The sequence below is a fragment of the Hyperolius riggenbachi genome, chromosome 1 (assembly GCF_040937935.1).
Source record: "Hyperolius riggenbachi isolate aHypRig1 chromosome 1, aHypRig1.pri, whole genome shotgun sequence".
Classification (NCBI taxonomy): Eukaryota; Metazoa; Chordata; class Amphibia; order Anura; family Hyperoliidae; genus Hyperolius; species Hyperolius riggenbachi.
In genome coordinates this window covers 649,753,182-649,766,941 of record NC_090646.1, presented here as the reverse complement: position 1 = coordinate 649,766,941, position 13,760 = coordinate 649,753,182, and the positions used below count along the sequence as shown (strand labels likewise).

The 13,760-nt window shown below is 45.4% G+C and overlaps 1 protein-coding gene across 3 annotated transcripts in view; it reads right to left on the bottom strand.

The window, feature by feature from the left end:
- ST8SIA5 (ST8 alpha-N-acetyl-neuraminide alpha-2,8-sialyltransferase 5) overlaps positions 1-13,760 on the bottom strand; it is a 989,793-nt gene that overhangs the window by 8,264 nt on the left and 967,769 nt on the right. For all 3 annotated transcript variants that reach the window (XM_068251563.1, XM_068251555.1, XM_068251558.1), the window contains 3 exons: positions 9,696-9,782; positions 5,728-5,872; positions 2,888-3,000 (listed from right to left, as the gene is read on the bottom strand). In XM_068251563.1, coding sequence (XP_068107664.1) covers positions 2,888-3,000; positions 5,728-5,872; positions 9,696-9,782 — 345 coding nt within the window. The remainder of the gene's footprint in view (positions 1-2,887; positions 3,001-5,727; positions 5,873-9,695; positions 9,783-13,760) is intronic.

Below are 13,760 nucleotides of genomic sequence, written 5' to 3'. Positions count from 1 at the left end.
GATTGGAGGGTGGCAGGACACTGATGGTAACAGCTACACCTACTTCTATTGGCTGTGAAGGGAGGCGAGCAGTTTGGCCCTCCCACAAATAACAGTTATATCTCTTGAGGCAGGGAACACACTTGACTGTTTTCGTACGCGTTTTCATGTTAATCAATGTGCTAGTACACACTTGCTGTGTTGTTCGCGCGCAGAAAAAAAACTGACATTCTGCATCCTGATTCTGCACATTTTGGCAGTTTTCTGTATCAATTACATCAGCTGCTGTGAAAAAACGCGCGCGTTTTCCTGCATGGAAACACACATAGGCCTCGATTCATCAACACTTAGCAAATTTGTTAACAACAGTTTGGTAAAATACCGAATTTGTTAACTTCATTTCAGGATTCATCAAAGTTATCTACAGCTGTTAGCGAACATTCGGTAACGATTCGGTAACGATTCGCTAAAACGGAATAAAGTGCAATTCATGAAAAAGAAAGTGGGCGTGGTTTAGCGTTACATTTAGGATTAGTTATCTCCTTCACTGCTCTGTCGTTATTCCTGTCAGATCATTGCTGACAGAGAAGATGGAGCCATTTGAAGTGGTTATGTATCAGCTGAGAGTGATTCAAAGGCGTAGACGGGCAAGAATAAGGTCTGCAACCATATAAATTTGTAAGAGAATAGATTTATTTGCTATAACACGACATCTGCATTTCTCTTGAATCATCTTGTAAGAGAACACAGGCAGTGTCAGGGTTAACTAATTTGCTAACTGCACTATAATTTTTTAGAAAAGGCTCCTATCAAATTGTGGGATTGTCCCAACCACTTTCAGAATCCTGGTCCAGGTGTAAAGCCCTATTCAGAATGTTGCTACATAGTGCTCAAAGGACTGCCTTTTACCCACAATTCCATGGGAATCTTATGGCCTTGTGTTAAAGTACCACTGTAAAATAGTTACATAGTTACATAGTTATTTTGGTTGAAAAAAGACATACGTCCATCGAGTTCAACCAGTATAAAGTACAACACCAGCCTGCTCCCTCACATATCCCTGTTGATCCAGAGGAAGGCGAAAAAACCCTTACAAGGCATGGTCCAATTAGCCCCTAAAGGGAAAAATTCCTTCCCGACTCCAGATGGCAATCAGATAAAATCCCTGGATCAACATCATTAGGCATTACCTAGTAATTGTAGCCATGGATGTCTTTCAACGCAAGGAAAGCATCTAAGCCCCCTTTAAATGCAGGTATAGAGTTTGCCATAACGACTTCCTGTGGCAATGCATTTCACATCTTAATCACTCTTACTGTAAAGAACCCTTTCCTAAATAAATGGCTAAAACGTTTTTCCTCCATGCGCAGATCATGTCCTCTAGTCCTTTGAGAAGGCCTAGGGACAAAAAGCTCATCCGCCAAGGTATTATATTGCCCTCTGATGTATTTATACATGTTAATTAGATCCCCTCTAAGGCGTCTTTTCTCTAGACTAAATAAACCCAGTTTATCTAACCTTTCTCGATAAGTGAGACCTTCCATCCCACGCATCAATTTTGTTGCTCGTCTCTGCACCTGCTCTAAAACTGCAATATCTTTTTTGTAATGTGGTGCCCAGAACTGAATTCCATATTCCAGATGTGGCCTTACTAGAGAGTTAAACAGGGGCAATATTATGCTAGCATCTCGAGTTTTTATTTCCCTTTTAATGCATCCCAAAATTTTGTTAGCTGCAGCTGCAGCTGCTTGGCATTGAGTACGATTATTTAACTTGTTGTCAATGAGTACTCCTAAGTCCTTCTCCAAGTTTGATGTCCCCAACTGTATCCCATTTATTTTGTATGGTGCTAGACCATTAGTACGTCCAAAATGCATGACCTTACATTTGTCAACATTGAATTTCATCTGCCATGTATGTGCCCATATAGCCATCCTATCCAGATCCTGTTGCAATATGACACTATCTTCCTGAGAGTTAATGATTCTGCACAATTTTGTATCATCTGCAAAAATAGCAACATTGCTCACTACTGCATCTACTAGGTCATTAATAAATAAATTGAAGAGCACTGGACCCAGAACAGACCCCTGTGGGACCCCACTGCTAACAGTCTCCCATTTTGAGTATGATCCATTGACCACAACTCTTTGTTTTCTGTCCATTAGCCAGTTCCCTATCCATGAACACAGACTCTTCCCCAGTCCTTGCATCCTCAACTTTTGCACCAGACTTTTGTGGGGAACAGTGTCGAAGGCCTTTGCAAAGTCCAAGTATATCACATCTACAGCATTCTCAATATCCATATTAGCATTCACTACCTCATAAAAGCTGAGCATGTTAGTCAAACAGGACCTGTCTTTAGTAAACCCATGTTGATGCTGAGAAATAAGATTATTTTCTACTATGAAGTCATGTATAGTATCTCTTAGTAACCCCTCAAATAGTTTGCATACAACTGATGTTAAACTTACAGGTCTATAATTTCCTGGATCAGATTTTTTGCCCTTCTTAAATAATGGGAAAACGTGGGCTGTACGCCAATCCACTGGGACTCTGCCAGTTGCAAGAGAGTCACAAAAGATAAGACTCTCTTGCAACTGGCAACTGGTAACGTGTCGATATGGAAATATCGACACGTTACCGAATGGTTACCGAATTGTTATCGAATTCACACCGAATGAGGAAAAACCTTGATGAATACAACTAGAAATCGATAAACTTCGAATTCGGTAATTTAACAAACTGGAAAAAGTTATCTCAAAGATAATGATGAATCGAGGCCATAGTGTGCAGAAAAAGTATGCAGAAAAACGCGCGCGGAAAACTGAAAGTCAAGTGTGTTCCCTGCCTCAGTGTCAGACTGGGGTAGGCAGCCACAAATCATGTAGGTATTAATCTGACTTACCTGAAGACAAAATCAGCGTTGTCTATTTCCTTTCCACACCTGCTCTTCTTCAGTATGCCCCCGTTACCCACCACAGCGCACCTCTTAAACTGGGATCGACCATAAGGCATATCCTATGGGGGGGGGGGGGGAGGAAAGAATGTGAAGACCAAGTGTAGCCATACTATGCCAGGGGAAAAAAAACACATATATAAGTAAGTACTTGATCTACTTACATGACACATGTATTGTACAGTCCACATTTTGATTTCAGTGAATTTTATATAGTAAATGCAAAGAATTCTGTTCCTGATGGGGGCCACAGTTTAGGCTAAATGCTGATGTCATTTCTGCCCTTTACTTTTTTTTCTTTTCTAGTCCAATCACTGAGTCACTTCAGCCTTGCTTGTAAACAAAAGTGAGCAGGGGATTGTGGTTCAGATAAGCAGCTAGGCAGGGAAATAAAAGAGGAGGAATATATTAAAGGTAAAAGAACCCCCAGCATGCAACTGAATGGCAATGGCTACTAAAGGGCCAGTGCTCCTTAAGTATGTGATAACTCCAAACCATAACAGCAGAAAAAGTTTTGAATGCAGGATTAGCATCTTTATCGCTTAATACACTTAGACTAGTTGCTGTTGAAATTGGATTTTTATGGTGACACTCCCACTTTAAAAGCTGGTTCACACAGGAGTTAAAGCAGCACTGAATCTAAAAATAAATAACAAAAAAAAAAACAACAACAAACAAAACAGATACTCACCTAAGGAGTATCCTATAGATCCTGCCCATTCCTCTCGCACTCCCCACGTTCCAGCACCATTAGCCCCATTTGAATATGCTGCCATGGGAGGCTTCGGTAGCCAGCGTGCTCCCAAAGACAGGTAGCTCCGTACTGCGCATGCGCGAGCATTCATGAGTGCGCACTCTCGCTTGTGCAATTTAGAGCTGCCCGTCTTCAGGAGCACATGGGCTACAGAAGCCTCCCATGGCAGCATATTCAAACGGGGCTAATGGTGCTGGAACGAGGGGAGGGAGAGAGGAATGGGCAGGATCTATAGGACACAAAGCCTTCCCGCTCCATAGGCAAATATCCGTTTTTTTTTTCTTTTTCTTTCACTTAAACAGAACCCGAGGTGGGTTCTAAGAATCCTATTAGCACAAAGAGGCTGGGTCTGCATATAATGCCCGGCCTCTGTTGCTATACTGTCCCCCCCCCCCGCGCTCTGCTGTCCCCCATAAATCAAACGCCATGCTAGCGACAGGCAGTGTGTCGCTAGCAGACTGTTTACCTCTGCACTGTCACTCTCCGCCGCTCCCCCACCTCCTCTATGTCGCCGCTCCCCACCTGCGTCCCTTCAATCAGCGGGGAGCGGTGATATAGAGGAGGTGGGGGAGCGGCGGAGAGTGACAGTGCAGAGGTAAACAGTCTGCTAGTGACACACTGCCTGTCGCTAGCATGCCGTTTGATTTATGGGGGACAGCAGAGCGCGGGGGGGGGGGGGGGGGGGACAGTATAGCAACAGAGGCTGGGCATTATAAGCAGACCCAGCCTCTTTGTGCTAATAGGATTCTTAGAACCCACCGTGGTTCTCTTTAAGATTTGCTTTAATCACAGCACTTGGCGTTAATCACTCAAGCGCTGCAGTTAATCTTGTCAGATCTGACAATAATGTCAGAAACACCTGATCTGCTGCATGCTTGTTCAGGGTTTATGGCTAAAAGTATTAGAGGCAGAGGGTCAGCAGGATTGCCAGGCAACTGGTATTGCTTAAAAGGAAATAAATATGGCAGCCTCCATATCCCTCTTACCTCGGGTTCACTTTAAGCCTTGTGAACACACTAGAATAAATTTAGCTAAGGTGGACAATAACATCTGCCTCTGCCCTGAATCTGGCGTGAGTACACTGGTCCCCAATATGCCTTGCGGATCGACTCAGCCAAGGGCTGGCGGAGGCAACCTCACAGTCTTGTTGGAATGGAATGACTGGAATCTGATTGGAGATATTGGCCTCGATTCATCATTGTCTTTAAGATAACTTTTTCCAGTTTGTTAAATTACCGAATTCGAAGTTTATCGATTTCTAGTTGTATTCATCAAGGTTTTTCCTCATTCGGTGTGAATTCGATAACAATTCGGTAACCATCCGGTAACGTGCCGATATTTCCATTTTACAGTGGTACTTTAACACAAGGCCATAAGATTCCCATGGAATTGTGGGTAAAAGGCAGTCCTTTGAGCACTATGTAGCAACATTCTGGACCAGGATTCTGAAAGTGGTTGGGACAATCCCACAATTTGATAGGAGCCTTTTCTAAAAAATTATAGTGCAGCTAGCAAATTAGTTAACCCTGACACTGCCTGTGTTCTCTTACAAGATGATTCAAGAGAAATGCAGATGTCGTGTTATAGCAAATAAATCTATTCTCTTACAAATTTATATGGTTGCAGACCTTATTCTTGCCCGTCTGCGCCTTTGAATCACTCTCAGCTGATACATAACCACTTCAAATGGCTCCATCTTCTCTGTCAGCAATGATCTGACAGGAATAACGACAGAGCAGTGAAGGAGATAACTAATCCTAAATGTAACGCTAAACCACGCCCACTTTCTTTTTCATGAATTGCACTTTATTCCGTTTTAGCGAATCGTTACCGAATCGTTACCGAATGTTCGCTAACAGCTGTAGATAACTTTGATGAATCCTGAAATGAAGTTAACAAATTCGGTATTTTACCAAACTGTTGTTAACAAATTTGCTAAGTGTTGATGAATCGAGGCCATTGTTAAAAGAAACATTCTAACACCGAAGGACAGGATGTGCCTCAGATAGATGTGGCAGAATAACAATGAGGATACCTTGGGGAATATATTGAAGATTTCGGGGCTGATCTGGAAGATGCCGCTGGTGTCCACTTCATATCGCAGTTTGGTGCCCAGTGGAGTGTTCTTCTGGGTGGTGAAGAGGAAGGAAGGTGCATTGCAGCACCTGGTGAGCGCCGCCCTGGAGTGAAACACAGAAACTGCATGATGGTCGGAATTACAAACGTGTGCATTTTACTCAGGCCAGATACCATGTGACATCATCACTGGGGATCTCTGAAAAACTAGTAAGCAATTTTCTTCCCTCCTTTTTTTTTTTAATTTGGAAGGCATTCTTTTGTGAAAAGGGAGGGAGGCCTAAAGGAGTTCATGTATAAAAGGCACCTGGAAAAAGGGGGCGTCGGAGATAATTGCTATTAGAGTAACGGCATAATTACTCATATTCTACAACTTAAAGGGATACTGAAGGGGGTCGGGGGAAAATGAGTTGAAGTTAGCCGGGGCTTCTAATGGTCCCCCGCTGTGCCAGCGCAGCCACTTCCCAATGCTCCGGCCCCGTCTCTGGTTCACTTCTGGAATTTCAGACTTTAAAGTCTGAAAACCACTGCGCCTGCGTTGCCGTGTCCTCACTCCCGCTGATGGCACCAGGAGCGTACTGCGCAGGCCCAGTGTGGTCTGTGCCTGTGCCGTGTGCTCCTGGTGACATCAGGGGAAGCGAGGACACGGCAACGCAGGCGCAGTAGTTTTCAGACTTTAAAGTCTGAAATTCCAGAAGTGAACTGGAGGCGGGGCCAGAGCATTGGGGAGTGGCTGCGCTGGCACCGGATGTCTGTGGGTGACAATTAGAAGCCCCGGGTAACTTCAACTCATTTTCCTCCGACCCCCCTACAGTATCCCTTTAATTTCAATAGTAAAATATTGGTAATCTCTATGGATATTTTACCATGATGTAATCTAGCCCTACACTTACATAGAACCCTTAACCCCAAGCCTTAACCAACCCCGTGGCACCTAACCCCTAAACCCACCACCACCATCGTAGAGCCCAATTGGTAATAAAGTTACATTTGGGCGCCCGAGGCTACCAATAAAAAATATAAATAGCTGCAATTTGCAAAGCACAGTGTTCTTCCCAGGCTCTTTTAGCTGGGTGTTCCACCCTGCTAATTTTGGTGAGCACCCGGCTGTCATCGGCTCACCTTCTCATCCGCCTCCCATGCTGTAACTAGAGTTGCAGCCCTACATTCCCCCGTTGGGCCCCACCCTGATACTTTTTCATTCCACCCGGCTGGAACAAAATTCTGGGGAGAACACTGTAGCAGATAGCCCCGGCACCCTCGGGGGCCAAAATGCAGGCTAGCAATGCATCTGTACAGCCTCAGGCCCTGCAATGACGCCCGAGGGAATGAGTACTGATCCATGCCGTCAGGCTTCAGATTATGAACCTCAGTTGCTAAAAATCTTGTGCAAGTGAGGGCCCGTTTCCACTTAAGGTAGGCATACACTGGTCAATTTGCCATCAGATTCGGCCAACAGATAGATTCCTCTCTGATCAAATCTGATCAGAGAGGGATCGTATGGCTACCTTTACTGCAAACAGATTGTGAATCGATTTCAGCATGAAACTGATCACAATCTGTGGAGCTGCCGCCGCCGCCTGCCCGCCAGCTATACATTACCTGATCTGGCCGGAGGGACTCCCCCGGTCTCCGCTGTCTTCTTCTCCTCCGTGCTGGTCTTCGGTCCGGCTGGCTTGCTTCACTGAATTTCCTGTCCAGGGGAAGTTTAAACAGTAGAGGGCGCTCTACTGTTTAAACTTCCTGCCAGGACAGGAAGTTCAGTGAAGCTGCAGCCCTGGAGCCCGTAGCGGAGAAGATGATAGCTGAGAACGGGGGAGTCTCGCCGGCCGGAACAGGTACATAGTTACATAGTTATTTTGGTTGAAAAAAGACATACGTCCATCGAGTTCAGCCAGAGAACAAAGTACAACACCAGCCTGCTCCCTCATATATCCCTGTTGATCCAGAGGAAGGCGGAAAAACCCTTACAAGGCATGGTCCAATTAGCCCCTAAAGGGAAAAATTCCTTCCCGACTCCAGATAGCAATCAGATAAAATCCCTGGATCAACATCATTAGGCATTACCTAGTAATTGTAGCCATGGATGTCTTTCAACGCAAGGAAAGCATCTAAGCCCCCTTTAAATGCAGGTATAGAGTTTGCCATAACGACTTCCTGTGGCAATGCATTCCACATCTTAATCACTCTTACTGTGTATCTCCGCTGTATTGCGTCGGTCGTTGGGCATTCGAACGCTGCTATCGACGCACTCCCGACCCGTCGGTGATCGAGAAAAATCTTCCGCACGGACAGATCGACGGGAATCGACGGGAACAATCGATTTCGGACGGAAATTGATCGTTATGTCAGCGTTTGCGCGACGATTTCACAGCAGATTCGATCACAGTGATCAAATCTGCTGTATATCGGCGGGTTAGGTGTATGGGCCCCTTGAGTGGGATTTTGCTAAGTGGGAAACTAACCAATGCATGTCAATGGAGTCATTTCGATTGAATGCATATTCACAATTGCAGTGCGATGCAGAAAAAAATGATGGATTGCAGGCTGCAGATTTCTGCACCATGCATCGGTTTTGTATACAATGATTGATAGCCACATCCAGATTCGCGCGGAAACTACGCGGATATCTGCATCCAGAAAAACGGATGCAGATTGCAATATGCTGGTGGAAACAGGCCCTGAGCAGGGAGACTGGCTAGTATCTTACTATTCTGGCAATTGTTTGGTTCACACTGCAAGAGCTATTTAAGCGCTACTAATTTGAAAATCTCTTGCTGATGCAATGCTATGGGGGATTTTGTAAAATCACAGAAGTGGGATCACACCCATAGCATTAGATTAGCAAGAGCTTTTCACATCACAAGCATTCAGAAAAAAAGCTCTTGCAAGCCCTTGCAAGTGCCGTTCAAGAAATGCTTTTGAAAACAAAGAAAACCCTGAAAATCCCACATGAGGCTATGGATTAGTCCAAAACCTGTTCTGTCAGATTGTAACTGTTTACTTTGTTTCCCTATAGTGGTCCTTTAAAGGACACCCAGGGCGAAAATAAACGAATGAAATAAACAATTGTAACTATCCTCCTTCTCCTAAAAATGACTTTTTATATTCCACAGTTTTATTTTATGTTATGTTTAAATCTACTTTTTAGGTTTTAACTGTTTTATTGTGTTTGCTCAATGACGCAATAATTGAAGTATGCCAGAGCTAAAATCTATGAATTATTGACCCTTTTTATCTCTTTCTTGCTCTCAGAAGCCATTTTCTGCTAGGAAAGTGTTTTATAGTTGGAATTTCTTATCAGTGAGGGTCACACTGTAGTCACTTCCTGTCTGAGTCAGGACTGAGTTAGCCACTTACATACCTGATATTTAACTCTTTCAGGCAGAGAAAGAAAAAAAGGAACACAGTATAGTTATTTGTGTGCTAGGCACTGTACATACCCATGTCTACAGGCACGTAACAATAGACCCTGCAAGGGATGCAGCCGCAGCGGGCCCGGTGGGGGGAGAAGTTTCTTATTCCTATTATCAAAGACTGACAACTAAAGGCACAGGGAGAAAAAAGTGGCTGCATCTGCTCAGCCACTGATAAAATCATGCAAGTTTTGCAGACAAAGATTTGTAGACAGTCCCTCTTTAGTGTGCAGCAGGGTCTTGCGTACAGTGCCCTGCCCCCAACCTCTCCACCCCCTTCCCTAAGTGCTGTGTACTGTGGTGATGCTGAAGAAGTCTGCAGAGCAAGTTCTGCTCCATGAGAAATCAACAGAGTGAGTGTAATAAGAAGCTGAGGCTGGGAGCACACTAGTGAATTTCCTGTACACCAAGTGTGTCTGTATGCATGAAAACATGCACCTTTTAACACAGAAGCTAATGTAATTGACAGAGAAAATGTCACCTCGGGTATCCTTTAATGAACTGAACTTACTTGAAGGTGTTGGCTTCGGTGGCGTTCATCTCCCACTTGCAGATCTGAAGATTCTTCCATCTTTCAAACAGCTCAGACTCCCTCACCCTGCGACACACAACGCCCAGGAAGAGGTCAGTATAACACAAGCAGGGGATTCCCATCGCATGAAGCAACACATGATAGGCGGCTCTCCCAGTGCCATGGGGAGCAAATGAACCTCCCCCATCCGGCTGCTTTCCGCTGCTTTGAGAGAACCTGTCAAACATTCCAGTCCCTACGAAACTCTGCTGCCCGACTTCTCCACCTCTCCTTGAGGCAACCCTTTTGTCCTCTAGCTTGGTCACCTTCTCTCACTCTCGCATCCAGGACTTCTCAGGAGCAGCCCCTTTCCTTTGGAACTCTCTCCCGCAGCCTGTCCCATGCTCCAAGCTTGAAATCTTCAAACGTATTCTCAAAACGCACCTTTTCAGACAAGCCTATAAGTTGCTATAGGTAGCTTTGGAGGTTTACTGTCTCATCCACTAACTCTTGTGTCTCTTCCCTATTGTTTCCACCCCACTAGCCTTTAGACTGTAAGCTTGCAAGGGCTAGTGATATCTCATGGAGGGGGATGGGGGAGGAGGGGCGGGAGTATAGTTCACCTACATTAAAGCTAATGATTTCTCTGTTAAAGAGGACCTCCATGCAAAAAATAAAAATCCGTCAGTGCTGCTGTAATGAAACGTTATATAAACGTCTTGTCCCACTAAGCCAACCCGAAGACCCTGCATCACTCCACTTCCGCCACTTGGCCCCGCCTCCCCTCTCTCCTCCGAGAAAAACGCCAAGCTGTTTACTGCATTAAATTGCCGGGCGTGTTTTCCAACAACTGGCCTTGTCAAGAAGGGTCAGGCAAGAGAGAGGACCAAAGAACATTCCCAGGACAAGTTGAGGAGAAGCTTTTTGCTGGAGGAAATTCCTCAGCCCTTTGCGCAGCAAAATGATGCCTTCAGAAGGGTACGTGAACCAAAATAAACAGTACGGTACTTCTGCAAGTAAACTAAACTTTTTGTTGACTTCTAAAGGTGTCCACACATCAGGCGCCAAGTGCATGCCAAACTAACAATACGACCAATTTTGACTCGAAATTAGTCACATTAGTTGATTGGACATGCTTCAATACTTAGGGCCGACTTGTTCGATCAAGTGCGCAGCAGTAACGGGAAGCGATATCGGGACGAACGTCGATGAAGCCCCCGTTGCTGTCCACCTTGTCTGATGCCCCCCCTTCTTGGTGTCCAGTGCAAGCGATACATTACCTGTTCGTGGCCTCTGCTTGCTCCAGGCTCCCGCCACTATCCATACATGCACGCCACGTGGTTGTCTAGTAACATGAGCGCATGCGTGACGTCTGACATCACACACTCGCCCTTACTAGGCAACCACACGGGGCGCACGTGTATGGACAACGGAGGGAGCCCGCAGAAAGCGGAGGCCGCGGACAGGTAAAGTATAGCTTGCTCTGGGCACCAGCGACACATTAAACATTAGGAGGACATCATCGGGTCGGGGAGGTGGTCGGATGTGACGTCACAAGGCTGATTCCTGATCACTTTCAGCATGAAATTGATCGGGAATCGGCGTGCGGCGCATGAGCAGGCGACAGATCTCTCTCTCTAATCAGATTCGATTAGAGAGAGATCTGTCTTTTAGTCTAATCTGCCCATCATCACTAGATGTACGGCTACGGTAAAGGGGCCACTGGTCGATTTCAGCCATCGATCAAATCAGCCAATCCAGTTGCAGCCAATTTCGAACGATTTGATCTCAAGCTCACTCCAACCTGAATTATCGCAAATTCTTTCTGTTTTAGGAAAGCAAACTTTTGTTGATCTATCTAAGGGATGGAAAATCTAGGTCGATCTGCTGCTGGCAGCAGATCGATGGCCCATAGAGTTGCATTGGATCTAATGGTCCAATAATGTGTTTAGATCTATTTCCAATAGATGACAACATGTTTATTAATATACTCTAAAACAAACAGTGCAACGCGTCTCACGGGTATGTTCCCGCTTCCTCAGGAAATAAACAGATAGGAGTACACAGTATAGTCTCAAGGTCACGAATAGCGCCTCACAGAGGGATTTTAAGCCTTTTAGAACCTTTTATCCTGCTTGCGCCTCTGTTCGTGACCTTGAGACTATACTGTGTACTCCTATCTGTTTATTGCCTGAGGAAGCGGGAATATACCCGTGAAACGTGTTGCACTGTTTGTTTTGGAGTATATTAATAAACCTGTTGTCATAAAGCTGACGGTATATTGTCTGCTTCGGGGAGGCGAGTCCACCACCACCACCTCCTGAGGGATTTTAAGCCTTTTTAGAACCTTTTATCCTGCTGGCGCCTCTGTTCACTCATATATTATCAATATCCACCCCTGGTGGAGGGGTTGATCCCCATTTTTCCTTATCTACAGAGAGCGACTTTTAATCCTGAGTGTGGACAGGTCTAATCTCCTCACCTGCCTGTACAGTGGTTGCCTAGGCGGTAACCCACATTTGTCAGTATATACTGTACATTATATACTTTTCATTTCCAAACCCTTGTTTTGCATACTACACTATATTGGGCTCTCGGTATTTCGTTTGTCTTTATTTCCAATAGATTTCATTTTGAAATGTATTGGAAATCTGTTCCTAGTGTGTGGCACACATCAGATAGATTCCTGTCAGATTCGACTTGACAGGCATCTGACAGAAATCTATCTGATGGTCGAATCTGCTGCAAATCTATAAGTGTATTGCCTAGTACACACCATACAATTTTCTGTTAGAGTTTCTGTTAGATTATTTTCTGTAGAGAATGGTCATTATCTCTGGTGCATTGTATTCTGGTTATCTCCTGCTGAGTAGAACAATGCTTAAAGAGACTCTGAAGCGAGAATAAATCTCGCTTCAGAGCTTATATATAGCAGGGGCATGTGTACCCCTGCTAAAACGCCGCTATCCCGCGGCTGGACGGGGGTCCCTTACCCCCCAAATCCCCCCTTGCAAAATCTACAACCAACTTGGCCGTAGATTTTGCTGCTGCTGGAGGCAGGGCTAACGGCTGCAGCCCTGCCTCACAGCGCGTTTATCAGCGGCGGATCGCCGCCTCTCCCCCGCCCCTCTCAGCGAAGGAAGACTGAGAGGGGCGGGGGAGAGGCGGAGATACGCGCTGATAGACGCGCATGGAGGCAGGGCTGCGGCCTTTAGCCCTGCCTCACCAGGAAGAGATCCTCGGGCACCACGGAGGGGTTTTGGGAGGTAAGGGACCCCCGTTCAGCCGCGGAATAACGGTGGTTTAGCAGGGGCACACATGCCCCTGCTGAATATAAGAGCTGAAGCGAGTTTTATTCTCGCTTCAGAGTCTCTTTAATTGCTAGGCAGGTAGATGGTTAGATAGATAATTTCAAACATGTTGGAAATTATCTATCTGGCAGGTAAATCTAACAGAAAATCTAACAGAAAATTGTATGGTGTGTACCTAATGCTGGGATTACACGGGTCGATTGTGCGCCCAATCGTTTCTGCCGCTCGATTCTGCGGGCGATTCTCTTATCTTTTGCTCATTTTTCTTATCTTTTTCTATTGTGCTCCATGCAGAATCTAGCGCAGAAACGATCGGGCGGGAGATTTTATCTAACTATCGAGCCATCTAAATGAGGCAGAGTCGAGACATGTATTCCCAGCATAAGACTCCTGCAATAAAACCCCTAGTTGTTAGTTTGGTATTCAGCACCACTTGAATTACTTCTGTCCCTGGTCCGGTAACTGACAAGGGTGGATAGCTTCATAAAAAGCACAGCGCAAAAAGGAGTGAGATCTTTGGCCTTAATGTAATTTCTCATGCCTTTTATGCTCTGCCCGCCTACAAGCGGTCTCTGGCTGCAAAGAGCGGATTGTTAAAAATAGAGACCATTGTTATTTAATGATACATTGTAGCAGCTGAGAGGAAGGGGGATGAGTCAGCACCAATAGTGAGTGGCTTAAAGTGGCGGCCAAACCTCGATAATGTCGACACCGCTGCCTCAGCGCTTTCAGGCCGCGCTATGGGGTTAGACGG